Raw genomic sequence first — 27,216 nt, 5'->3', positions numbered from 1 at the left:
GAGGTCAGGGGTTTGAGACCAGCCTGGCCAACATGGTGAAACCCCATCTCTACTACACATTCAAAAAAAATTAGCCAGGTGTAGTGGCATGTGCCTGTAATCCCATCTACTGGAAGGCCGAGGCAGGAAATTTGCTTGAACCCAGGAGGAAGAGATTGCAATGAGCCGAGATCACGCCACTGCACTCCATCCTGGGCAACAAGAGCGAAACTCTGTCAAACAAACGAACAACAAAAAAAAAGAACTCCACTTATAATAGCATGAACAAAGTATTTCAGAATAAATTTAACAAATGAGAGACTTGTATCCTGAAAGCCACAAACATAACAGAAAAAAAATTAAGAAAACCCTAAATTAATGGAAAGACCACCATGTGTCCATCGGTTGAAGACAATGTTGTTACTGTGTCATATACCCAATATTAGTCTACATGACATAATGCAATCTTATCAAAATCCCAGCTACCTTTTTTGCAGAAATTTTAAAGCTGATTGATACTAAAATTCACATGGAAATTCAAGAGACCCAGAATAGCCAATCTATCTTGAAGTCAAGTTGGAGAATCACACTTTGAGTTCAAAACTATAAGGCAACAGTAATTAAGTCAATGTGGTTCAGGTATAAGGTCAGATATAGAGATCAACGGAATAGACTTGAAAGTTTAAAAGTAATCCCACATATCTATGATTTTAGACAAGAATATAGACAATGAGAAAGAATAGTGTTTTCAATAAATATTGCTGGAGAACTGGTTATCTACACACAAAAGGATGAAGTTGAGCCCTCTACTTCATGCCATATACAAAATTAGCTCAAAATGTTTAAAGACCTAAATGTTTTCAAGAGCTGTAACTACAAAATCCTTAAGAGGAAATATTGGTATAAACCTTCTGATTTTGACCTTCTGATTTTGGGTTAAGCCCAATTTTTTTTTTTTTTCTTTTTGAGATGGAGTGTTGCTCTGTCACTAGCCTGGAGTGCAATGGTGTAATCTCAGCTCACTGCAACCTCTGCCTCCCAGGTTCAAGTGATTCCCCTGCCTCAGCCTCTCAAGTAGCTAGGACTACAGACATGTGCCACCATGCCCAGCTAATTTTTTGTAGAGATGGGGTTTCACCATGTTGGCCAGGATGGTCTGGATATCCTGACCTCATGATCCACCACCTTGGCCTCGCAAAGTGCTGGGATTACAGGCGTGAGCCACCGTGCCCAGCCAGGTTAAGTAATTTTTTAAAGATATAACACCAAAAGCACAATCAATCAAGGAAATAAATTTATCTTCATAAAATTAAAGCCCGCTATGCTTCAAAGGACATCAGGAGTGTGAAAAGACAATCCAGAGAACAGGGAAATATATATTTTAAATCATGTCTCTATATAATCTGGATAGAACCTTAGTAAATTATTGCAAATCAACAATATAATAAAGTTAAAAATGGACCAAGGATTTGAATATACATTTCTCTGAAGACACAGAAGTGGCCAGTTAGCACATGAAAAGATTCTGAACATAATTAGGGAGATTCAAATCAAAACCACAGTGCATATTTCATACCTACTACGATAGTTACAATAAAAAACAGAGGAGCAAATGTTACTGTAGCTTTCATTAAGGTGTTGGTGAGGATGCAAAATGGTGCAGTCACTTTAGAAAAACTGTTTGGCAGCTCCTCAAAAAGTTAAACACAGTTGCCATATGACCCACCAATTCCACTCCTAGGTATACGCCTCCCTGAATCGAAAACACGTCTACACAAACACACACGTGAGAATCCATAGCTGCATCACTCATAATGGCAAAAAAAAAAAAAAAAAAAAAAAAAAAAAAAAAAAAAAAAAAAAAAAAAAAAAACAAAAAACCCCAAATGTCCAGTCCATCATGTGATAAACAAACAAGAAGTGTTTTATATATATTTATATACATAAATGGAATACTGCTTTTTTTTTTTTTTTTTTAAGGCAGAGTCTCACCCTGTCACCCAGGCTGGAGTGCAGTGGCACAATCTGGGTTCGCTGCAAGCTCCATGTCCCGGGTTCACACCATTCTCCTGCGTCAGTCTCCCGAGTAGCTGGGACTACAGGCGCCTGCCCCCACACCAGGCTAATTTTTTGTATTTTTATTAGAGATGGGGTTTCACCGTGTTAGCCAGGATGGTCTCGATCTCCTGATCTCGTGATCTGCCCACTTCAGCCTCCCAAAGTGCTGGGATTACAGGCGTGAGCCACTGCGCCTGGCAAGAATACTGTTTAGCCATAAAAAGTTATAAAAAGTTATGAAGTCCTGAAACAGGCTATGATATTCACAAATCTTTAAGGTATTATGTTAAATGAAGGAAGCCAGTTGCAAAATACAACAAAGCATCCGGTTTCATTTATATGGAAGGTCCAGAAAAGGCAAAAATCACAGACACCAAGTAGATGGCTGATTTCCAGGGCTTGGGTGTGGGGGGATGACGGCTAATAGGTATGTGGTTTTCTGGGGTGATGAAAATGTCCCGAAATTCGATAGCAGTGATCGTGGCACAACCTTGTTAATACATAAAACACTGAATTGTATTACGATGAATTTTATGATATGTGAGTTCTCTCTCAACTTTAAAAAAGCAAGCAAAGTATATGAAGAGATTACAGACCGGTTCACTCAAACACAGATGCCAAATTCGAAGTGATTTATCAGCAAACTGTGTCCAGAAGTGTATCAAAGATAAGTAATGCTGCTTATGTCACATGTATTCCAGAAAAGCAAGAATGATTTAACACTAGAAAGAAGTCTGTAAGTGTCATTCACTACAGTAACAGGTTCAGGGAAAGTAATTTTAAGATCATTCCAAATTATGCAAAAATAAAACAGGACAATTTTCTCCACCTTGTTCTTTTGTCTTTCCTGAAGGATGTTTTTTTGGGTGATAGAAAAGTCCTAAGACTGGACTGTGGTGATTATTTCATGTTTACAAATTCTTGAACTGTATTCTTAAGATTTTATGATATGTAAACCTGCATCTAGTTATCTGGAAAGAAAAAAAAAGTCAGGTGCGGTGGCTCACGCCTGTAATCCCAGCACTTTGGGAGGCCAAGGTGGGTGGATCACGAGGTCAGGAGATCGAGACCATCCTGGCTAACACGGTGAACCCGCCCCCCCCCCCCAACTAAAAATACAAAAAAAATTAGTCAGGCGTGGTGGCAGGTGCCTGTGGTCCCAGCTGCATGGGAGGCTGAGGCAGGAGAATGGCATGAACCCAAGAGGCGGAGCTTGCAGTGAGCCAAGATCACACCACTGTACTCCGGCCTGGGTGACAGAGCAAGACTGTCCAAAAAAAAAAAAAAGCCACTAGGGGAGGAACAGCTTTCCTTGTGGGGGTGGATTTCCATTAGGAGCTATGTTGTGAGCATCATAATACATTTGATCTATTAGACTAAATAGATTTGTCATATAAGAGATGAAAGAATCTGAAGTTATATAGAATTTATAAGATCTAGGCCAGGCGCAGTAGCTCAAACCTGTAATCTCAGCACTTTGGGAGGCTGAGGTGGGTGTATCACCTGAGGTCAGGAGTTCGAGACCAGCCTGGCCAACACGGCAAAACCCTGTCTACTAAAAATACAAAAATTAGCCGGGCGTGGAGGCGGGTGCCTGTAATCCCAGCTACTCAGGAGGCTGAGACAGGAGAATCGCTTGAACCCAGGAGGCAGAGATTGCAGCGAGCTGAGATCCTACCATTGCACTCCAGCCTGAGTGACAGAGTGAGACTCTGTGTGTGTGGGCGGGGGTGGGGAGGTGGAGAAGGAAAGAAATAGAAAAAGAAAAAAGATCTAACACAAAGATGACATCTCAGTCTAGAAAAAAAAAAAATCAGACTTTCTCTCGACTGATCTCCCTTGGGCAAATCTGTCTCTGGGCTTTGGAGTCATATGTACAATGCTGACCTCAGATGGATGTATCTTATTGCCTTCTCCAGAGTTTTGTGATAGATTTATGGAAACAAATTTCACAAACCATGCAATTCATGTATTGAAAGTGTGCAATCATGATTGAGAATATTCAGATTATAACCATCCCTACAATTTTAGAATGTTTTAATCACCCTCAGAGAATCCCTGTCCTTAGTCCTCACCCTCTAGGTTTCCCCATTCACCCCAGCCCTAGGCAACCACTAATCTACTTTTAGTATTTAAATGGATTTGCTGATTCTAGACATTTTATATGAATGGAATCATTCAATACGTATCCTTTTGTGATGGTTTCCTTCACTTAACCTAGTGTCTTCAAGGTCCATCCATCTTATAGCACGTATTAATATATTCTTTTTTTTAAGACAGTCTCGTTTTATCACCCAGGCTGGAGCACAGTGGCACAATCATGGCTCACTGCAGCCTCAAAAGCCCCCTGGACTCAAGCAATCCTCCTGCCTCAGACTCCCAAGTAGCTGGGACCACAGGTGCTCACTCCCACACCTGGCCGATTTCAATTTTTGTAGACATGGGGTCTTGCTACATTGCCCAGGTTGGTCTCAAACTCCTGGGTTCAAGCGATCTGCCTGCCTCAGCCTCCCAGAGTGCTGGGATCACAGGTGTGAGTCACCTTGTCCAGTCACATCATTCCTTTTTATGCCAAATAATTTACTATTATATGCATATACATTTGATTCTATAGCTTGATAAACAGCTGCATTTATTAGGTTGGCTTAGTTTTAACTCCCTCCCAGATGGAGTTAACCTCTTGTTGCCCAGGCTGGAGTGCAATGGCGCAATCTTGGCTCACCACAACCTCTACCTCCCAGGTTCAAGTGATTCTCCTGCCTCAACTTCCCAAGTAGCTGGGATTACAGGCATGTGCCACCACGTCTGACTATTTTCTTTTCTTTTTGTATTTTTAGTAGAGACGGGGTTTCCCCATGTTGATCAGGCTGGTCTTGAACTCCCACCCTCCGGTGATCCACCCACCTCGGCCTCCCAAAGTGCTGGGATCACAGACATGAGCCACCGTGCCCAACCTTCGAGGGACATCTTTCCATACCCAGCCAATTAGTGATGACGAAAGCTTGTGACCCCCTATGACGTAAGCTTCTTGAGGGTAGCGTGTCTGTCTCTGATGGCCCTAGCCTTTGCACATAGGTAACACCTGGAGTCAGGTCTTTCCGGCACAAGCCCGCCCTGCCTCAATGTAACCATGTGAGATTTTAGCGTGCCACTGAGCTTCTGGGTCTCACCGGACAACTAATGACCGTCACTACCACATAGGATTGAGAAGCATGAGCTTCTCACACACTGGCACAGTGCGTGATCCACAGGGTCTTGAGAAGCGGTAGTTCTTGTGTCCAGGAGGAGTTCAGAGGGATTTCTTAATGTGGCTGACAGCAAGACCCTCGGCTTTTGCCAGGTTTGTTTCAGTCCCACTGTCAAGGTTAGTCTGTGTGTTTATTTTATGCTATCTCTAAGCCACCATTCAGTAACTTATAAAACCCCTAAGACGCAGTGTTTTTTGTTTTGTTTTGTTTTTGAGATGGAGTTTCACTCTGGTTGCCCAGGTTGGAGTGCAATGGCACGATCTCAGCTCACTGCAACCTCCGCCTCCTGGGTTCAAGCGATTTTCCTGCCTCAGCCTCTCGAGTAGCTGGGATGACAAACATGCGCCACCATGCCGGCTAATTTTGTACCTTTTTTTTTTTTTTTTTTTTTTTTTTTTTTTTAGTAGAGACGGGGTTTCTCTATGTTGGTCAGGCTGGTCTTGAACTCCCAACCTCGGGCGATCCACCCGCCTTGGCCTCCCAAAGTGCTGGGTTTACAGGCGTGAGCCACCGCACCCGGCCGTCTAAGACACAGTTTTATCACATGAAGGATAACACGTCACACTCACCTTGTGAAGCCTGGATTGACATCAAACTGAGCAATGCCGAACCTTTGGGACTCAGAGCCTCTGACTCAGATGCCAGTTACTCAGATGTTAGCTTTTAATAGATCTTTCCCACCCACAGCCTGAGCAAAGCTCCATCCAAACAGAGGTTAGTTTCAACCCCTTCCAAACCAGATTAGGTTTCACAGTCAACACCGGCTGCTGGGAGATGAGCAAGACGGTGGTGCAGGTAGCAGTGAAGGATGTATGTTGTCTACACAAGCCTGCCTTTCTCCCTGTGTATTTTGCCTTCCCTGGTGTCATCTCATCTTAGTTTTTTGGTTTGTCTTTCCTGTCCCACAACGTGTGAATTTCATGAACACGTGTGCTTCAGCCAACGATGTATTGTAAATACACAGAGTGGTGGCTGGCACGTGGTCAGTGCTCAGATGTTTGGGGAATTGTATTGAATCTGGTTTCATGCTATCTGGTTCTTTCCACCAAAGCCCCCAAACTGGGTTATTGGGAGGAGCTTGTCATAGCAGGGTCATAAGGTTACCCAAACTGAAGATGATGGGAAGTCCTCAAGTTGTAAGAAAGCCTTAAGACCACAGAACTCTTTTTTTTTTTTTTGAGATAGAGTCTCGTTCTGTGACCCAGGCTGGAGTGCAGTGGTGCGATCTTGGCTCACCGCAACCTCTGCCTCCTGGGTTCAAGCGATTCTCCCTGTCTCAGCCTCCTGAGTAGCTGGGATGACAGGCGCCTGCTACCACGTCTGGCTAAATTTTTTGTATTTTTAGTAGAGACAGGGTTTCACCATGTTGGCCAGGCTGGTCTGGAACTCCTGACCTCAGGTGATCCACCCACCTCGGAGTGTTGGGATTACAGGCATGAGCCACCGAGCCTGACCCCAGGTCACAGAACTCTTGAATTTGGAAAGAGAAAGACCAGAATTACCAGGTCCTCAGAACCCATCCGGTCAGCTAATGGCAGGGTAGTGAGACTAGAAAGGACACTGGACTACTGGAAGTCATGGTTCTAACCCCTAGAGACGCAAACTGGCTGCCATGTGTCTTTAAGCACATCTTATTTCCCCCAACTCCACCCCACTCACCTGGCACTTCTTCCTTGCTTGGTCCTTGGCCAGTCGTTGTTGGTTCAAGATCTTCTGGTGAATGTCCTACAAGACAAAGAAAAAGGGAGATTGGCCTCAATGAAGTCACTGTAATTACCCAAGCCAAGAACAAGAATGTCCTGTGCCCGAATTATGGAGGGGAACCAAGCCAAACCTCAGGATCTCAGTTTATTCCATGATTGGCCTATATCAGAGACCACGGAGTCAGACCTTCCTGTGCCAGCAGCGGCACACTTCAGTGTGCTGAAGTTTATAAAGAATTCTCTGACCTCAGTTTTGCTGGATGGCCTTGGGTAAGTCACACAATGAGGTTAATCATAGTGATTGTTTCTTTTCAGTCCTCAAGACCTGTCTTTTTTTTTTTTTTTTTTTTTTTTTTTTTGAGATGGAGTCTCGCTCTGTCGCCCAGGCTGGAGTGCAGTGGCCTGATCTCAGCTCACTGTAAGCTCCGCCTCCCGGGTTTATGCCATTCTCCTGCCTCAGTCTCCTGAGTAGCTGGGACTACAGGCGCCCGCCACCACGCCTGGCTAGTTTTTTTGTATTTTTTAGTAGAGACGGGGTTTCACCGTGTTAGCCGGGATGGTCTCGATCTCCTGACCTCGTGATCCACCCGTCTTGGCCTCCCAAAGTGCTGGGATTACAGGCGTGAGCCGCTGAGCCCGGCCTCAAGACCTGTCTTGAATGCCAGACCCAGTTTAGTCAATGACTCACTACGTGTCTACTATGAGTTACCCAAATACAGGTGGCCTTCAACATAGAAGATCCAACCTTGACTACCCACCCCCCAATCTACTTTTCGCAAAACATCTCTTCCATGGGGTGAGGTCATGGAACCCCATCCACCCAGTTTATCATGGTAGAAACTTGGGGGTCACCCAGGACACTGTATTCTCTCTCTGAATTTAGTTCTGAAAAACTGTCTTGTATACTTCTGAAGCATCTTCCATTTCTCCTTCTTTCTGTGCCATCACCCTATGCTAAGCCACCTTTATTTATCTCATGGACACGACAAAGATCTCAGACTCGTCTCCCTACGTCTGTCCACGACTCCCTCTGGGTCACTCAACACTTTGCAACAGTGCTGAAATAAAAGTTCGATTATTTCTACTACCGCCCCTTTAAAACTATGTAATTGCTTCTACTTACTATTGCAAACATTTTCAAGATGCCATGTTATCTGACTTCTAGTCCGTCCATCTTTATCTCCTGCTCATTTCTCCGTGGCCCAGCCAAGCCCTCCGTTAAAGGCTTTGGAACGTCCCTACTTGATGCTCAGAATGTTTTTCTCTCCCGTGCTGAGACAACTTGGCCAACTCCTTTTCCTTTGTCTAAGCCTAAAGCTCACTCCTTCTAGGAAGTGACTCTAGACTTCCCTGTAATCTGGAATAGGAACTACAGTTTTCTCTCTCTCCCTTTTAAGACAGAGTCTCACTCTGTCGCCCAGGCTGGAGTGCAATAGCACAATCTTGGCTCACTGCAACCTCTACCTCCCAGGTTCAAGCGATTCTCCTGCCTCAGCCTGAGTAGCTGGGATTATAGGCGCCCACCAAGCCCAGCTAATTTTTTGTATTTTAAGCAGAGACGGGATTTCACCATGTTCGCCAGGCTAGTCTTGACCTCAAGATCCTGACCTCAAGTGATCCGCCCACCTAGGCCTCCCAAAATGCTGGGATTACAGGTATGAGCCACTGCCCGGCCATAAGACATTTTTATATAACATCTTTTTTTTTTTTTTTTTTTTTTTTTTTTTTTTTAAATATGGAGTCTCACTCTGTTGCCCAGGCTGGAGTGCAGTGGCTTGATCTTGACTCACTGCAATCTCTACCTCCCCAGGTTCAAGTGATTCTCCTGCCTCAGCCTCCCAGGGAGCTGGGATTAGAGTGTGCCACCATGCCCAGCTAATTTTTATATTTTTAGTAGAGACAGGGTTTCACCATGTTGGCCAGGCTGGTCTCGAACTCCTGACCTCAAATGATCCACCCACCTTGGCCTCCCAGAGTGCTGGGATTACAGGCATGAACCACCACTACCTGGCCTATATCATCCATTTTCTCTCTCTACCTCACAGAAAGCTGCAGCTCTCTGACACTTGACATATGAGAATTCAAACACATGCCATGGTAGATGAACGTTAACAACCAATCTCATCTTTGTCACGTATTAGCCCACGAAGTTGGTCAAGTTATGTAACTTGGAAGATCCTTTACTACAGCTTCAGCCACGGGGAACCCATTTCATTGGGTGGGGTTGAGAGTCAGATGGGGGGCATGACAGTTTCACTGCAGTGCTGACTTGATAAACCCCAGCTCTCATTTAATTTTTATGCCCTCTTCCTGTGAATAATACCAACATGCCCTCCACACGGGGCCTCTTCCAAGTTCAGAAGACAGAGCTCTTGAAGTGCTTTACAGCGAACGCTGCTGAGCTGCATCAGGTGACTGATGTGCAGGCATGCCACCTGTGTGTGTGTGTATAAATATATATAAAAATATACGTGTATCTATATAAATATATGTGTCTATATAAACATCTGTGTACATATAAACGTGTATATATAAATATATGTGTGTATGTATGTGTGTATATGTGTATATATAAATATATACATGTATATATACATGTATATATGTGTGTAAATATACATGTGTGCATATTTGTATGTGTATATATAAATATGTGTATATAAATATATGTGTGTATATATGTGTGTATATAAATATATGTGTATAAATATGTGTGTATATAAATATATGTGTATATAAATACATGTGTGTATGTGTGTATATGTAAATATGTATATACAAATGTGTATATGTGTATATATATGTGTGTGTATATATGTGTGTATATATAAATATATGCATATGTGTGTATATAAATGTGTATAAATATATGTGTATATGTGTGCATATAAATGTGTGTATATATAAAAATATATGTATATAAATATGTATGTGCATATACATGTGTGTATAAATATATGTATATATAGATACATATATGTGTATATATATGTATATATGTGTAAATATACGTATATATATGTGTATATATAATATACATATATATGTGTATATATGTGTATATACATTTTTTGAGACAGTCTCACTCCACTGCCCAGGCTGGAGTACAGTGGCATGATCTCAGCTCACTGCAACCTCCGCCTTCTGGGTTCAAGCGATTCTCCTGCCTCAGTCTCCCAAGTAGGTGGGATGACAGGCATGTGCCACAACGCCCGGCTAATTTTTTGTATTTTTAAGTAGAGACGGGGTTTTGCCATGTTGACCAGGCTGGTCTTGAACTCCTGACCTCAAGTGATCCTCCCACCTCAGCCTCTCAAAGTGCTGGGATTACAGCTGGGAGCCACCGCGTCCAGTCCACACCTGTATTTGTAGGGCCAATTCAGGGGCTCAGTCAAGGGATTTGTTTTCAGTCTACAGTTGAAGGGATTCTCCAGATAAAAAAGAACTACTATTTTCTAAATGACCTTTCTCCTAAATACCCTAAAATAACCACAGAATCTGATCTGAATTCTTGCTGCACTATGGACACCAACAGTCTAAGAAAGACCAAGCTTTAGATCAGCACCTGGAACCTCAGTCCTTCATCTCATGGCCAAGTGTGAGACTTACACCGAACCACTATTAGCGTTCTCAGCCAACGAGGTTCTTAGCCACTTTCTAACTCATTGCATTATTGAACTTTTGCAATGGCACACACAGTATCACATTTCCTGTTCCAAGATGTGGGAACCAAGGGTTAGAACAGAAGGAGACGTTCCCAAAGTCTCACGACAGACCCGTGATAGTGCCACTCAAGCTTAGCACTTACACCTCAAATCCTATTAACTTCAGTGGAAGTCCATGTGAGTGGAGCCGTTGTCTACCCATTTTTCTCCCTCCTCCGTCACTTTACAGGCTAGAGACTGCACTAATTTCCAGCCAATGACGATGACCAATGAGATCCTTCTCACGGCTCAGACTCACACTGCAGAGGTGGACCCGATTACTGAACAATGATCCTCCCCTGTTCCCGTGAGAACCTGAAATCACCTTCCCTGCCCTGGACTTGCCCCAAGTCTCACTTACTTTTCATGTCATCCCTTGCTTTCTCCGAGAGGGTTGGTAGGTTCATACTTTCAAAGATGCTAATGGACGTAGCCCAGGCGAGCGACGCTCCGTAATACTCATGCAAGAGGAGTGCCAGGCATTCCACGTTGGCGTTCTCGATTTCGAACTGTGGAATAGAGCATGTGGTCGATTCTGAAGATTTCTTCTTTAGTAATTCCTTAAATGTCTGAAATTCTTCCTTGTCTAGCTCGTGGAGACACCATTGCAGCCCGTAGCTGGAAAAGGTGAGCGATTTGTCTCCTTCCATCTTGAGACAAGGCTGAGAACTCAGGTTTTGGGAGAAAAGTGGATTCTTTGGTAACATGGAGCAAGTAGGACCTGTGGAAAGAGTGACAAGATTCAAGAGGATCTTGCAGCAAATCCTAGAGTTGATACAACTAATGGCAGTCACCTCACTAGATGAGCAGCCTTCTCGCTTTTTAATTCTTCATGGATGAAGCATTTGTTGCCACAATATCTGTTTATCCCGTTACTAGAACATCAGTGCTGGGATATTTTGTTTTCTGTACCCTTAGTTCCCAAACAGCATCTTAGAGTAAAATTGGACATGCATGCCACAGATGCTCTTGGCTAGTATGTCGTACTCAGAAACACTGGCTGTGGCCGGGCGCAGTGGCTCACGCCTGAAATGCCAGCACTTTGGGAGGCCGAGGCAGGTGGATCGCTTGAGGTCAGGAGTTCGAGACCAGCCTGGCCAACATGGTGAAACTCCATCTCTATTAAAAATATATTTTAAAAAACTAGCCAGGAGTGGTGGCATATGCCTGTAACCCCAGCTGCTCAGGAGGCTGAGGCAGGAGAATCGCTTGAATGTAGAAGGCGAAGGTTGCAGTGAGCTGAGACTGCGCCATGGCACTCCAGCATGGACAAGACAAACTCTGTCTCAAAAAACAAACAAAAAACCACTGGCAAATAGATTCCTACTGTTACTAGTAGCCAGTTACAGGATTCTTCCATCAGCTGATTTCTGTTACGCCTGTTGACATCGAGTTCCATAAACACAGTAAACAGTCTTGGTGTAAAAATAAACTGATAAATACTTGAAAGTCATATCTGATAAGGGATTTACATCTAGATAATATACATGCAGTAATAGGGAGACAAAGAATCCAATTTCATATGGGCAAAGGGTCTGAATATCCATTTCTCCAAAGAAGCTACGCAAATGGCTAACGCGCACATGGAAAGATTAACGTCGTAAGTCACCATCAGGACCAATTCTACCCCTATTTGCTAACTCATTTTACAGATGAGCATCCAGGACCTCTGCTATGAATTGCTTCTCTAAGTTGTCAAGAAGCCTGGTCTATGATGACATCAAAATGTAGCAGTTTTAAGATCCCAGGAATAATTCCTAAATCTCTCAAATTTCTTTGTCATTATAAGAGCTCTATAAATAGTGACAACCAGTACTGGTTGGCCAGTTAGAGCAAATCTTGTTTGCCCCCACCATTACTTTGTGGTAGACAACAAAGCAATCGAAGGAATACCACGTAGTAAAACATTTTAAAGACTCACATAGACAGCAGCTTGTCATTTTCTGAGGGGCAGTATTGGTGTGAGGTCACCCTTGCTTGACATCTGTGCATTTATAGTTTTTGAGCTACACTTGCAGATACGCAGTAAGGTCCTGTCAAGTCACCTCCCTGGACCTGGAACCATCCACCAAGGGAAAAAATCAGCCTTCAGGGGGGCAGGTTCTCTTAACAGATTTTTTGCTCTGCTCACTTAGACAGGGCACCTGCTTTATACTCCCTCACCTGCAGGGACAAACTCATCCCCAGTAGTTAGCCCCTGTCTTTCCTTCTGCCTACGGTTCTTTCCATGGGAAAGTTTTAAGATGGGCTTGCTGAGATTACTTCAATTAATTAGGAGAGTCAGAAGATAAATTATAAAACACACAGAAGAAAATATTTAAAGGAGGGTAGAGATGGGAGACAAGAGCCTAGAGATGTCATGGTAGCTAAAATCTATTCAATGAGGGTTTTTTTTCCTTTTTTTTTTTTCCTGACTGAGTCTTGCTGTTGCCCAAGCAGGAGTACAGCAGTGCAGACAGAGCTCACTGCAGCCTTCAACTCCTGGGCTGAAGCAATCTTCCTGCCTCAGCCTTTCTAGTAGCTGGGACCACAGACTTGCTGTCACTGCACCAGCTTTTGTTTGTTTGTTTGTTTGTTTTTTTAAGTAGAGACAATGTCTCACTATGTTGCCCAGACTGGTTTCAAACTCCTGGGTTCAAGCAATCCTCTTGCCCTGGCCTCCCAAAGTGTTGGGACTGCAGGCTTGAACTACTGCACCCAGCCAAATTTGAATTTTTTCTTTCTTTTTTTTTAGACGGAGTCTTGCTCTGTCACCAGGCTGGAGTGCACTTGCACAATCTCGGCTCACTGCAACCTCTGCCTCCCAGGTTCAAGCGATTCTCCTGCCTCAGCCTCCTGAGTAGCTGGGATTACAGGTGTGCACCACCACACCCAGCTAATTTGTGTTTTTAGTAGACAGGGTTTCACCCTGTTGACCAGGATGGTCTAGATCTCTTGACCTCATGATCCACTAGCTTCCCAAAGGGCTAGGATTACAGGTGTGAGCCACTGCACCCCACCAGGTTTGACTATTTCTAACCCTGTTCTAATAATTTAATTTGCTTTACAAGATGAGGCGATACATGTGGGTACACGTTTTCCTGAGGCGCAGGAAACAGGTTATCACAAATACCCTCTTTACGGGAAGGGCCTCTGAAAAGAGTGGAGAGGTGACAGTCCCTGGACAACTGTCACTGCAAAGAGTGGAGACGTGGTATTCCCTGGACAACTGTTACTGAAATGAGTGGAGAGGTGACAGTCTGTGGACAAGTGTCACTGAAAAGAGTGGACAGGTGGCATTCCCTGGAGAACTGTCACTGAAAAGAGTGGATAGGTGACAGTCCCTGGAGAACTGTCACTGAAATGAGTGGAGAGGTGGCAGTCCCTGGAGAACTGTCACTGAAAAGAGTGGATAGGTGGCAGTCCCTGGAGAACTGTCACTGAAAAGAGTGGATAGGTGGCAGTCCCTGGAGAACTGTCACTGAAAAGAGTGGAGAGGTAGCAGTCCGTGGAGAACCGTCACTGAAAAGAGTGGACAGGTGGCAGTCCCTGGACAACTGTCATCGCAAAGAGTGGAGAGGTGGCAGTCCCTGGACAACTGTCACTGAAAAGAGTGGAGACGTGGTATTCCCCGGACAACTGTCACTGAAAAGAGTGGAGAGGTGGCAGTCCCTGGACAACTGTCACTGAAAAGAGTGGAGACGTGGTATTCCCCGGACAACTGTTACTGAAATGAGTGGAGAGGTGGCAGTCCCTGGACAACTGTCACTGAAAAGGCTGGAGGTGGCAGTCCCTGGAGAACTGTCACTGAAACGAGTGGAGAGGTGGCAGTCCCTGGACAACTGTCACTGAGAAGAGTGGAGAGGTGGCAGTCCCTGGACAACTGTCATTGAAGAGTGGAGAGGTGGCAGTCCCTGGACAGCTGTCATTGAAGAGTGGAGAGGTGGCAGTCCCTGGACAGCTGTCATTGAAGAGTGGAGAGGTGGCAGTCCCTGGACAGCTGTCATTGAAGAGTGGAGAGGTGGCAGTCCCTGGACAGCTGTCACTGAAGAGTGGAGAGGTGGCAGTCCCTGGACAACTGTCACTGAAACGAGTGGAGAGGTGGCAGTCCCTGGACAACTGTCATGGGTGGACCAACTTCCTGGAGAAGCAAATATGGCTTTTTCCTGAATTCTTTCTTTTTCTTTCTACCGCGGGGAGCTTTCTGCCACAACGGATTGCTAATAACATTGCAGCCAACAGCAGCTAAGGCCGGGAATTAGATCCACGTGTCATGGTACCAAGGCTGAGGGTTGGTTTCCTCATAGGTAACTCAACTCTAAGAGGCTGTCGACGCCTCCTGTAGTGATCCTCAGAGCAGAGCGACAGCTCCAAGTTCAAGTCCTTCTGCAATCTTCATCATACATCCGCATGGAAAGTACCTGAACATCTAAGGCTGGGCTCTCCTCTGGAAGCTGGAAATCAGAGTACCTGCCTCTTCAAGGATTGCTGTGGGGTTTCAGTGAAGCATTAAGTGAGGCAGAAGGGCTGGCACAGAACATGCATGGGAACCCTGACCACCACCTGCTCTAAAGCTACCCGACAGACCGAGATGTCCTGAGCAGAACAGTATGTTACAGCACACAAGCACTTAGGCTTAAGACGCTACTGCCGAGGAAGGCAGATCACCTGAGGTCAGGAATTCGAGACCAGCCTGGCTAACATGGTAAAACCCCATTTCTACTCAAAATACAAAAAATTAGCCAGGCATGGTGGCATGCACCTGTAACCCCAGCTACTCGGGAGACTAAGGCAGGAGAATCACTTGAACCCGGGAGGCAGAGGTTGCAGTGAGCCGAGATTGTGGCATTGCACTCCAGCTTAGGCAACAAGAGCGAAACTCTGTCCACCTCCCCCTGCCCCACCCCCCCAAAAAAAAGATTTAGTAGGATCTCAATTATGTGGATTTTTTTTTTTTTTTTTTTTTTTTTTTTTTGAGACGGAGTCTGGCTCTGTCACCCAGGCTGGAGTGCAGTGGCGCGATCTCGGCTCACTGCAAGCTCCGCCTCCCGGGTTTACGCCATTCTCCTGCCTCAGCCTCCCGAGTAGCTGGGACTACAGGCGCCCCCCACCTCGCCCGGCTAGTTTTTTTTTTTTGTATTTTTTAGTAGAGATGGGGTTTCACCGTGTTAGCCAGGATGGTCTCGATCTCCTGACCTCGTGATCCGCCCGTCTCGGCCTCCCAAAGTGCTGGGATTACAGGCTTGAGCCACCGCGCCCGGCCAATTATGTGGATTCTAAACTAATCAAATTCGTAGCAGCAGAAGGTAGAATGGTGGTTGCCAGAGACTGGGGGAAAAAGGAAATGTTGATGAAAAGATACAAACAAGTTTCAGTTAGATCAGAGAAATGAGTTTTAGGGATCCCCTGCACAGCATGGCAACTAGAGTTAATAATGATGTATTTAACCTGCCATGGAATTCAAGAAAAGATGTATTAATATACGTTCCAAAATTGCTAAAAGTAGATTTTAAACATCCTCACCACAAAAAGTAACTAAGGTGATGGATTAGCTTTTTTTCTGCAATGTATACATATATCAAAACATCACATTGTACCCCGCAAATATATACAATTGTCAATTAAAAATAAAAGTGGATTTAGGATTGCTTCGATTTGTCAATCTGTGGGTGAGGCTAAAGTGTGTGTACATATATATATGCACACATATATGTTTTGAGATGGTCTCGCATTGTTTTCCAGGCTGGAGTACAGTGGCACCATCTCAACTCACTGCAACCTCCACCTCCTGGGTTGAAGCAATTCTCCTGCCTCAGCCTCTCAAGTAGCTGGGATTACAGGCACCTGCCACCATGCCCGGCTAATTTTTTGTATTTCTAGTAGAGACGGGATTTCACTAGGTTGGCCAGGCTGGTCTCAAACTCCTGACCTTGTGACTTGCCCACCTCAGCTTCCCAAAGTGCTGGGATTACAGGTATGAGCCACCACACCTGGCCTCATATATACTTTTAGAGACAGGGTCTCACTCTGTCCCCCAGGATGGAGTGCAGTGACTGTCATAGCTCGCCATAGCCTTGAACTCCTGGGCTCAAGTGATCTTCCTGCCTCAGACTCCCAAGTAGCTGGGACAACAGGTGCATACCACCACACCTGGTTTCTTGTATTTTTCTAATTTTAGAATGTCTGAAACTCAGGACTGAGATAAGATAAATCTAATCCAATCTTTGTAATTCCTACTTCATTTCATTAAAAGAGGCAAGGTTTTCATTAACCTACCTACCCTCCGGGAAAACATGTTTTCTTTCTTTGTGTGTGTGCGCTACCGTGGTTGTTTTGACTATTTTGATTATAATAAAACTGTAAGAGTAGATAGTACTTCCTGCCCCTCTACCTCCAACATTCAGAGAATAAAACAATATAGCTTCAATGGATGTATAAATAGTATCAACAGAAACACTTTACAACCTAGGACTAGATATCCTTCAAATTATATTATTATTATTTTTGAGATAGAGTGTCACTCTGTCACCCAGGCTGGAGTCCAGTGGTGCAGTCTCAGCTCACTGCAACTGCTGCCTTCTGGGCTCAGGTGATCCTCCTGCCCCAGCCTCCCAAGTAGCTGGAATTACAGGTGTCCACTACCATACCCAGCTAATTTTTTGGTATTTTAACCAAAATTTTTGGTGTTTTGGTATTTTTGGTAGAGATAGAGTTTTTACCATCTTGGCTAGGCTGGTCTCGAACTCCTGTCCTGAAGTAATCTGCCCACCTTGGCCTCCCAGAGTGCTGGGATTACAGGCATGAGCCACCTTGCCCAACTATCTTTTAAACTTTTACAGAACTCATACCAATTCTTCTCAATCTATTCCGAGAATTGAAGGGAGGGGAATTCTTCCTGATTCTATGAACCAAGCACTGTCCTGATACCAAAACCAGACAAGGACACACACAAAAAAACTACAGGCCAGTATCTCTCATGAACATAGATGCAAAAATCTTTGACAAAATTCTAGCTAACCAAATCTAAGAACACATCAAAAAGATCATTCCCCATGATCAAGTGGGATTCATCTCAGGGACACAAGGATGGTTCATCAGCAGAATGAAGGACAAAAATCACACGATCATCAAGACATGCAGAGAAAGCATTTGATAAAATTCAATGTTTACAAGAAAAAAACATTTACAAGAAAAAAACCCCATCAAAAAGTGGGTGAAGAATATGAACAGACACTTCTCAAAAGAAGACATTTATGCAGCCAACAGACACGTGAAAAAATGCTCATCCTCACTGGCCAGACAAATGCATATCAAAACCACAATGAGATACCGTCTCACACCAGTTAGAATGGTGATCATTTAAGAAGTCAGGAAACAACAGGTGCTGGAGAGGATGTGGAGAAATAGGAACACTTTTACACTGTTGGTGGGACTGTAAACTAGTTCAACCACTGTGGAAGACAGTGTGGCGATTCCTCAAGGATCTAGAACTAGAAATACCATTTGATCCAGCCATTCCATTACTGGGTATATACCTAAAGGATTATAAATCATGTTGCTATAAAGACACATGCACATTATGTTTATTGCAGCACTATTCACAATAGCAAAGACTTGGAACCAACCCAAATGTCCATCAATGATAAACTGGATTAAGAAAATGTGGCACATATACACCATGGAATACTATGCAGCCATAAGAAAGGATGCGTTAATGTCCTTTGTAGGGACATGGATGAAGCTGGAAACCATCATTCTCAGCAAACTATCACAAGAACAGAAAACCAAACACCGCATGTTCTCACACATAGATGGGAATTGAACAGTGAGAACACTTGAACACAGGAAGGGAAACATCACACACTGGGGCCTGTCGTGGGGTAGGGGAAGTGGGGAGAGATAGCATTAGGAGATACACCTAATGTAAATGACAAGTTAATGAGTGCAGCACACCAACATGGCACATGTATACATATGAAACAAACCTGCACGTTGCACACATGTACCCTAGAACTTAAAGTATATATAAAAAAGATGAATAAAGAAAAAAAATTCAACATCCCTTTATGGTAAAACACAGAAGCAGCATAACTCAAAATAAAGGCCATATATGACAAACCCACAGCTAGCATTATACTGAATGTGGAAAAGAAGAAAGCCTTTCCTCTAAGAACTGGCACACACGGTGCCTACTTCCACCACTCCTATTTAACACAGTACTGGAAGTCCTAGCCGGAGCAATTAGGGAAGAAAAAGAAAGGGCATCAAAATTGGAGAAGAAGTCAAATTGTTCTTGTTTGCAGGCAACATAATCTTACATTTAAAAAAGCCTACAGACTCCACCAAAAGACTGACAACTGATAAATGAATTCAGCGAAGTTGCAGAATTAACATACAAAAAATGTTGATTTTTGGATAAATTTTTCAGTATGATGCAAGTTTTTGCATAATAAATGAACTCAGTATGATGCAAAAATCAACATACAAAACAGTAGCCTTTCTACACACCAAAAATGAACTAGCTGAAAAAGAAAGCATTGTCCTTTATAATAGCTGCAAAAAAGTACCTAGAAATACATTTAACTAAGGAGGTAAGAAATATCTATAGTAAAAACCACAGAATATTGAAAAAAATTGAAGAGGGTACATAAAAATGGAGACATCTAATGCTCATGGATTAGAAGAATGTTGTTAAAATGACCATCCTACCCAAAGCAATCTACAGATTCAATGCAATCCCTATCAAAACATCAATGACATTCTTCACAGAAATAGAAAAACAATCCTAAGATTTGTATAGAACCACAAAAGATCCCAAATAGCCCAATTTTGAGCAAAAAGAACAAAGTTGGAGGTATATTACCTGACTTCAAAATATACTACCACAAAGCTATAGTAACCAAAACAGCATGGCACTGTCATGAAAACAGATGTAGACCAATGGAATACAGAACTCAGAAATCCATGTATTTACAGCCAACTCATTTCTTTAATATATTGCTCAGGATTTGTTAGAATATTTTAATATTTAAATTTTTTAATATACTTTAAGTTCTAGGGTACATGTGCACAACATGCAGGTTTGTTACATATGTATACATGTGCCATGTTGGTTTGCTGCACCCATTAACTCACCATTTGCATTAGGTATTTCTCCTAATACTATCCCTCCCCCATCTCCCTACCCTACGACAGGCCCCAGTGTGTGATGTTCCCCGCCATGTGTCCAAGTGTTCTCATTGTTCAATTTCCACCTGTGAGTGAGAACATGCGGTGTTTGGTTTTCTGTCCTTGCGATAGTTTGCTCAGAATGATGGTTTCCAGCTTCATCCATGTCCCTACAAAGGACATGAACTTATCCAACTCATTTTCAAAGGCACCAAGATTAGGGAAAGCATGCTCTGTTCATTAAGTGGTACTGAGAAAACTGGATAACCATATGCAGAATGAAACTAGATCCCCATCTCTCACCATATATAAAAATCAGCTCAAGATAAAGTACTGAAACACAAGACTTGAAACAATAAAACTAGCAGAAGAAAACACAGGGAAAGCTCTTCTGAATACTAGTCGAGGGGAATATTTTGTGGCTAAGACTTCAAAAGGACAGGCAACAAAAGCAAGAATAGACCAATGGGAATACATCCAACCAAAGAGCTTCTGTATAGCAAAGGAAATAGTCCAAGAGTAAAGAGACAACCTGGTTGGGCATGGTGGCTCACACCTGTAACCCCAGCACTTTGGGAGGCTGAGGCAGGTGGATCATGAGGTCAGGAGATCGAGACCATCCTGGCCAACAAGGTGAAACCTCAACTCTACTAAAAATACAAAAATTAGCTGGGTGTGGTGGTGCATGCCTGAAATTCCAGCTACTGGGGAGGCTGAGGCAAGAGAATCGCTTGAACTATGGAGTCAGAGGTTGCAGTGAGCCGAGACCGCGCCACTGCACTATATCCTGGGTGAGAGCAAGACTCTGCCCAACACCCCCCCCACCAAAAAAAAAAAAAAAAACCTGCAGAATGGGAGAAAATATTTGCAAAATAATCATCTGGCAAGGGACTAATACCCAGAATATATGAGGAACTCAAACAACTGTATAGCAAAACTCCAAGTAATCCATTAAAAATGTGAGCCAAAACCTGAACAGACATCTCTCAAAAGACCAACAGATGAGAAAAGATTCAGCGTTGCCCATCATCACAACCTCACTGTGGTTTTGATTTGCATTTCCCTCTAGTTAGAACGGCCATTATCAAAAAAGACCAAAAGTAAATGCTGGCAACGATGCGGAGAAAGCAGCTCCTCTCCACGGTTGGTGGAAATGTAAATTAGCACAGCCTTTGTGGAAAATAGTTGTCTCAAAAACCTGAAAATACATTAATACCGTATGATCCAGTGATCTGGTGATTTACCCGAAGTGTATCAAAAGCCCGTCTGCACTCCCACGTTTACCATCCCCACTATTCACAATAGCTAAGATACGGAATCTACCTGTCCATCAACAGACAAACGGATCAAGAGAATGCGGTACACACACAAGGGAACACGATTCAGCCTTCAAAAAATCCTGCCATTTGTGAAAATATGGATGAGTCTGTAGTTCATTATGTGAAGCAAAATAAATCAGGCATGGAAAATTAAATACTGCATATATTTTACTCATATATGGGAGTTAAACTGAGCGAATGGGACCATGGAAGTAGGGGATATAATTGTGTGTATTAAGGCTGGGCAGGGGAGGGGCAGGGGAGGGGCAGGGGAGGGGCAGGGGAGGGGCAGGGGAGGGGCAGGGGAGGGGCAGGGGAGGGGCAGGGGAGGGGCAGGGGAGGGGCAGGGGAGGGGCAGGGGAGGGGCAGGGGAGGGGCTGGGGAGGATGGCTCATGGGTGCTGAGATTACAGGTAGACGGGAGAAACAGGTGCAGGCACTCTGCAGCACTGCAGGTGAATATGGTGAACCATAACTTATTGTCTATCCTCAAGAAGCTAGAAGGGAGGATTGAGTGTTAACACCACAAATGTTTGGGTGATGAATATGCTAAATCCCCTGATTTGATCATGACACACTGTATACAGGTATCAAAATATCACTCTCGGGCCGAGCACGGTGGCTCATGTCTGTAATCCCAGCACTTTGGGAGGCTGAGGCGGGTGAATCACCTGAGGTCGGGAGTTCGAGACCAGCCTGATCAACACAGAGAAACCCCCTTTCTACTAAAAATACACAATTAGCCAAGCATGGTGGCAGGCGCCTGTAATCCCAGTTACTCTGGAGGCTGAGGCGGGAGAATCACTTGAACCTGGGAGGCGGAGGTTGTGGTGAGCCGAGATTGCGCCACTGCACCCCAGCCTGGGCAACAAGAGTGAGAATCCATCTCAAAAAAAAAAAAAAAATATGTACAGCTATGTGTCAACTAAAATAAAGGAAAAACTGCAGCAAATACATATTTTTGACAAAGATCAGGGGTCAGCAAATCTCCCGAAAGGAGCCAGGCATCTTAGGATTTGGGGGCCATTTGCTCTCTGCCACCACTGCTTAGCTGCTTCTGTGTTATGAAAGTAGTTGCAGACAATTTGTCAACAAAGGAGAAAAGCTATGTTCCAATAAATCTTTATTTGCAAAGGACTGGATTTGACACACAAGCCCTACAGGGAAACCCCTAAGAATGTTAGCTGTCATTATCAAAAAGTCAAAAAACAGATGCTGCTGAGGTTGTGGGAAAAAAGGTAATCCTTACACAGTGTTGATGGGAGTATAAACCAGTTCAGCCATTGTGGAAAGCAGTGTGGAGATTCCTCAAAGAGCTAAAAGCAGAAGTAGCATTGGACCCAGCAATCCCATTACTGGATATATATACTAAGAAGAATATAAAGCATTCTATCATCAACACACATGCGTGCGAATGTTCACTGCAGCACTGTTCACAATAGTGAAGACGTGGAGTCAACCTAAATGCCCATCAAGGGCAGACTGGATAAAGAAAACGTGGTACATGTACACCATGGAATACTATGCAGCCATAAAAAGGAATGAGATGTCTTTCGTGGGAACATGGATGGAACTGGAGGCCATCATGCAGAGCAAACTAAGACAGGAACAGAAAACCAAATACTACATGTCCTCACAAGTAGGAGCTCAATCAGAACACTTGGACACAAAGAGAGGAATAACAGATAATGGGGTCTACTTGAGGGTGGAGGGTGGGAGGAGGGTGAGCAGCAGAAAAAAATAACTATTAGGTACTGGGCTTAATACCTGGGTGATCAAACAGTCTGTACAACAAACCCCCATTACATAAGTTTACCTGTGTAACAAACAAGTGTACATGTAACAAACCTTCACATATACCCCCAAAACTAAAAGGTAAAAAAAGAATGTTAGCTGTCAGCACTTCAGTTTTGTATTCTCTCCACTATTCTTTATATTTGACATTTCACTATTATTTATATTTACCTAATTTATATTTGCTAGGAAAACAATCAGCTAAAGAAGAGGTATAAAAGTGGAACAAGGGTGAAAATTAACATTTGTATGTAGGTATGTATGCCTCGTAAATTACTTGAACAATTTTAAATTATATGCAGTTATTAAACTGGGCTGGTAACAAATATAACTATAAAAATCTCACACAAAATCTAATAACCAGTTAAACATGAGATCAAATGAACAGCAACTATAGAGGTAAAAAACGTGCGTAATTTAGAAAAGTGGCATATCTGTTTTGAGGGCCTTAAAATACTGCTGCTAGATGAAAGGCTTGATGTGGTGAGGCCGAGGCAGATTCCCAGCACACCAACGATCCTCCATCAGCATAATGTCATCCAAGAAGTCCTGCCGATATTTTTGTCAGGACAAGAAACTATTTCTGTGAAAAGCCAAAACCCGACAAGAGAACTCTAAAAAATGTTATTCACTCTGTTGATGTCCAGGCTGGACTTCAACATCGAAGACAGAAGGTCACCATTTCCTGGGGCTGCACACAGATGTGCTAAATTTTGAAATATTTATGTCCATGAATTCCTACTTTACATTTAGCCCCCAAATAATGAGCAAATGGAATAGAAGGTCTCAATCGAATGGTATAAAAGAGACAAGATGACAGATTAATTCAATACAGTGCCCTCCTCCCTCCAGAAAAACAAACAAATCTTTCAAGTCCCCTTGAAAAAACTGCTGCAAATTTGAGACTATGACAAAGAATGCATTATGTAAACAGCTCTTCCGACCCATGATAATGATGAATAGCTCAGTATATTAAAATAATTTTTCTTTTTTTTTTTTTTGAGATGGAGTTTTGCTTTTGTTGCCCAGGCTAGAGTACAGTGGTGTGATCTCGGCTCACTGCAACCTTCACCCCTCCTGGGTTCAAGTGATTCTCCTGCCTCAGCCTCCCCAGTAGCTGGGATTACAGACAGCCACAACCACGCCTGGCTAATTTGTATATTTTTATTGGGGGGGGGGTTTCGCCATGTTGGTCAGGCTGGTCTTGAACCTCTGACCTCAGATGATCCACCTGCCTCAGCCTCCCAAAGTGCTGGGATTATAGGCATGAGCCACTGTGCCTAGCCTATTAGAAGGATTTTGAAGAGTTAAAAACCCGCATATGACTTTTGCAATCCCAGCACTTTGGGACCCTGAGGCAGGTGGATCACCTTAGGTCAGGAATTCGAGACCAGCCTGGCCAACATGGTGAAACCCCATGTCTACTAAAAATACAAAAATTAGCTGGGTGTGGTGGCACATGCCTGTAATCTTAGCTACTCAGAAGGCTGAGGCAGGAGAATTGCTTGAACCCGGGAGGCAGAGGTTGCAGTGAGCCAAGATCGTGCCACTGCACTCCAGCCTGGGTGACAGAGTGAGACACTGTCCAAAAAAAAAAAAAAAAAAAAAAAGGAAAAGAAAAAAAAGAAAAAGAGAAAAACAGCATATGACTCTTAAATGTACTTTAAAAAAAATGTTATTACTGATAGTCAAAATGATGTACCACGTTTGACATGTGAGGCTGACAATGTCCACAATGCATGACTGGACCCTGCTTTGTGATGGGTGAAGGAAAACGTGCTCCTACATTAGTGGAAGTGTAAATGCATGCCATCCTTTTGGACGGTACTTTGGCAATCTTTACCCATTTTAATTGTAAATATTAGACCCAGCCTTGTGTAAAGCAGCAAGACCGAAGACCATTTAGGAGTCGGTTAATAACAGGTGGATTAATTTAAGCACCAACGTACCCTGCGTCCTTAAAAATGCACAAGGATCAGCACAGAAAGGTGCCCCACCTGTAAGGCTCTCAACACCACACACACGCGCACAACGCCTTTGGGTGAGGAGCAGAAAATAGGGAGGAGACACTAAGAGGGGCAGGGAAGGACACACTTCACACCACATCTTCTCGTATTGCTGCTTTCAAATTAATACTGAAAAAGGCTGGGCGCGGTGGCTCATGCCTGACATCCCAGAACTTTGGGAGCCTGAAGTGGGTGGATCACCTGGGTCAGGAGTTCGAGACCAGCGCTGCCAACATGGTGAAACCTCGTCTCTACTAAAAATACAAAAATTAGCCAGGCTTGGTTGTGGGCACCTGCAATCCCAGCTACTCAGGAGGCTGAGGCAGGAGAATCGCTTGAATCCGGGAGGTGAAGGTTGCAGTGAGCCGAGATTGTGCAACTGTACTCCAGCCTGGGTGACAGACGGAGACTCCATCTTAAAACACACACACACACACACACACACACACACACACAAAACCCAAATCACCAAATACTAAAAAGTACCTCCCATTAAAAAATCGTTTTAGTAGAAGCTAAGTAGACATAAAGGAATTTCACCAAAACAATAGAGGTATTCTTACCAGTACCCATTCATGGAAGGCCAAAAACCTAGGTACACGTGAACACTGATAGAACATTGAAGTTTATGTGCTGTGTTGCTCCAAATAGAACCATAGCAAGAAAATAAGCTTTTCTACACATTCCTATAAATATTTAGGGACCATGTTGGTCATTGGTAAACGGAAAAATACTTATTTCTGAGCACCTGTTTAAAAACTAACATCCTAACCACAGAACAATTAACATTTTCTAGGTTTTCCTACCCCTTCTAAGTTAACAAAAAGCACCTGGATACATGGAAATTGAAAGCAAAACACACAAGACAAAGACTCTCAATGCAGGCAATGAAATTAAGAGGGGAAGGTTATTTAAGAGAATGAATTTCGGACTGTCATATGTAAACACTTCTATATATACATAATTTGAATTAAACATTTGCCTTACCACACTGCACAATCCTTTGAAGGGGCTGGAGGACCAAGAAGTGAACCAGGGCTGTCAAAACCAACAAAAGCCTCAGGGGTGGGTAAGGAAATGAGTGTGGTCTGGGGATGGTGATTTTATTTTTAGGATGAGGTGATTGAGCAAGTTCATACGTTCAGAGCTGAGAATAAAGGTAGAAGCAGCAAGATGACAGACTCTTGTCTATATCCTGCCTTAGGTGACTCAAAGCATTTCATTTCAACTTTATGTAGCACAGATATAGTTTTTCTTCTTGACATGGAGTCTTGCTCTGTCGCCCAGGCTGAAGTGCAGTGGCGTGATCTCAGCTCACTGCAACCTCCACCTCCCAGGTTCAAGCGATTCTCCTGCCTCAGCCTCCCGAGCAGCTGGGATTACAGGTGTCCACCACACTCAGCTAATTTTTTTTTTTTTTCCAGTAGAGGCGGAGTTTCACCATGTTGGCCAGGCAGGTCTCGAACTCCTGACCTCAGGTAATCTGCCCGCCTCTACCTCCCACAGTGCTGGGTTACAGGCGTGAGCCACCACGCCCGGCCTTACATGGCGTATTAATATACAAAGGGCATCGCCGTTCTCACTCCAGAGTTCGAAGCTGAGGTTCTGTGATGTTGATTGGGTTGCTCTGTTTTAGGGGAAGGTGCATTAATGCATACGGGATGATAACGCCCTGTATTTCCCTTGAACTGATTAATCAAGCCCCAGAGAAAGATGACTGGATGGTGTAGGGATTAATTTGGGATAGGCACGGTCACTTTCTCCTGAGTGAAGTCAGGTGGGTGAGGAGTTGGGGAGAAGTTTTTCAAGTCCAGGCATGATTACAGCCGGAGGGAGGTAAAGGAAAGCTGCCGGTTGAGGTTATTTTCTGAGGATAAGTGACTTCCCTAAGCTCGCACTTTGTCGCTATGCTTTTTCTACAGACCGACCTCTACCAACACACCTTTCTACGCAGGTGTCCTGAATGATTAGAAAGAAGCAGTTAAGATTACAGGGCTGGAAGTCTCAGACCCAGTTTTGAATATTGATTTGCCGCTTTCTGCCCCAGGCAAGCCATTTAATTTCTCTGGGGCTCAGCTTCCTCCCTTGGTAAACAGGACAAACAACACTGTCAGAATTATACGGCATTTCAGTAACTAAGTTACAGTTAACATATTAGCACAGTTAGCACCGTAACACCCCCCACCCCAGACTCCTACTAAATGCACACATTTGCTAACCCTGACATTCAAGTCGCAGTACCCCCACTCTGTATTCTAT

At 43.7% G+C, this 27,216-nt stretch overlaps 3 protein-coding genes across 3 annotated transcripts in view; all 3 read right to left on the bottom strand.

Annotated features, from left to right (window-relative positions):
• The window catches only part of ZNF444 (zinc finger protein 444), a 319,216-nt gene that overhangs the window by 137,737 nt on the left and 154,263 nt on the right, over window positions 1-27,216 (bottom strand). The window lies entirely within an intron of this gene.
• The window catches only part of NLRP5 (NLR family pyrin domain containing 5), a 70,465-nt gene that overhangs the window by 42,657 nt on the left and 592 nt on the right, over window positions 1-27,216 (bottom strand). The window contains exons 2-3 of the mRNA XM_050771664.1: window positions 11,054-11,413; window positions 6,945-7,010 (exon numbers count right to left, since the gene is read on the bottom strand). Of these exons, the coding sequence (XP_050627621.1) occupies window positions 6,945-7,010; window positions 11,054-11,399 (412 nt within the window). The 5' untranslated portion in view covers window positions 11,400-11,413. The remainder of the gene's footprint in view (window positions 1-6,944; window positions 7,011-11,053; window positions 11,414-27,216) is intronic.
• NLRP8 (NLR family pyrin domain containing 8) overlaps window positions 26,762-27,216 on the bottom strand; it is a 48,107-nt gene continuing 47,652 nt past the window's right edge. The window contains exon 10 of the mRNA XM_050771677.1: window positions 26,762-26,804. Coding sequence (XP_050627634.1) covers window positions 26,762-26,804 — 43 coding nt within the window. The remainder of the gene's footprint in view (window positions 26,805-27,216) is intronic.

The sequence above is a fragment of the Macaca thibetana genome, chromosome 19 (genome assembly GCF_024542745.1).
Source record: "Macaca thibetana thibetana isolate TM-01 chromosome 19, ASM2454274v1, whole genome shotgun sequence".
Lineage (NCBI taxonomy): Eukaryota > Metazoa > Chordata > Mammalia > Primates > Cercopithecidae > Macaca > Macaca thibetana.
The sequence above is the reverse complement of the archived record's forward strand: the minus strand, read 5'-3'. Positions and strand labels throughout refer to the sequence as shown.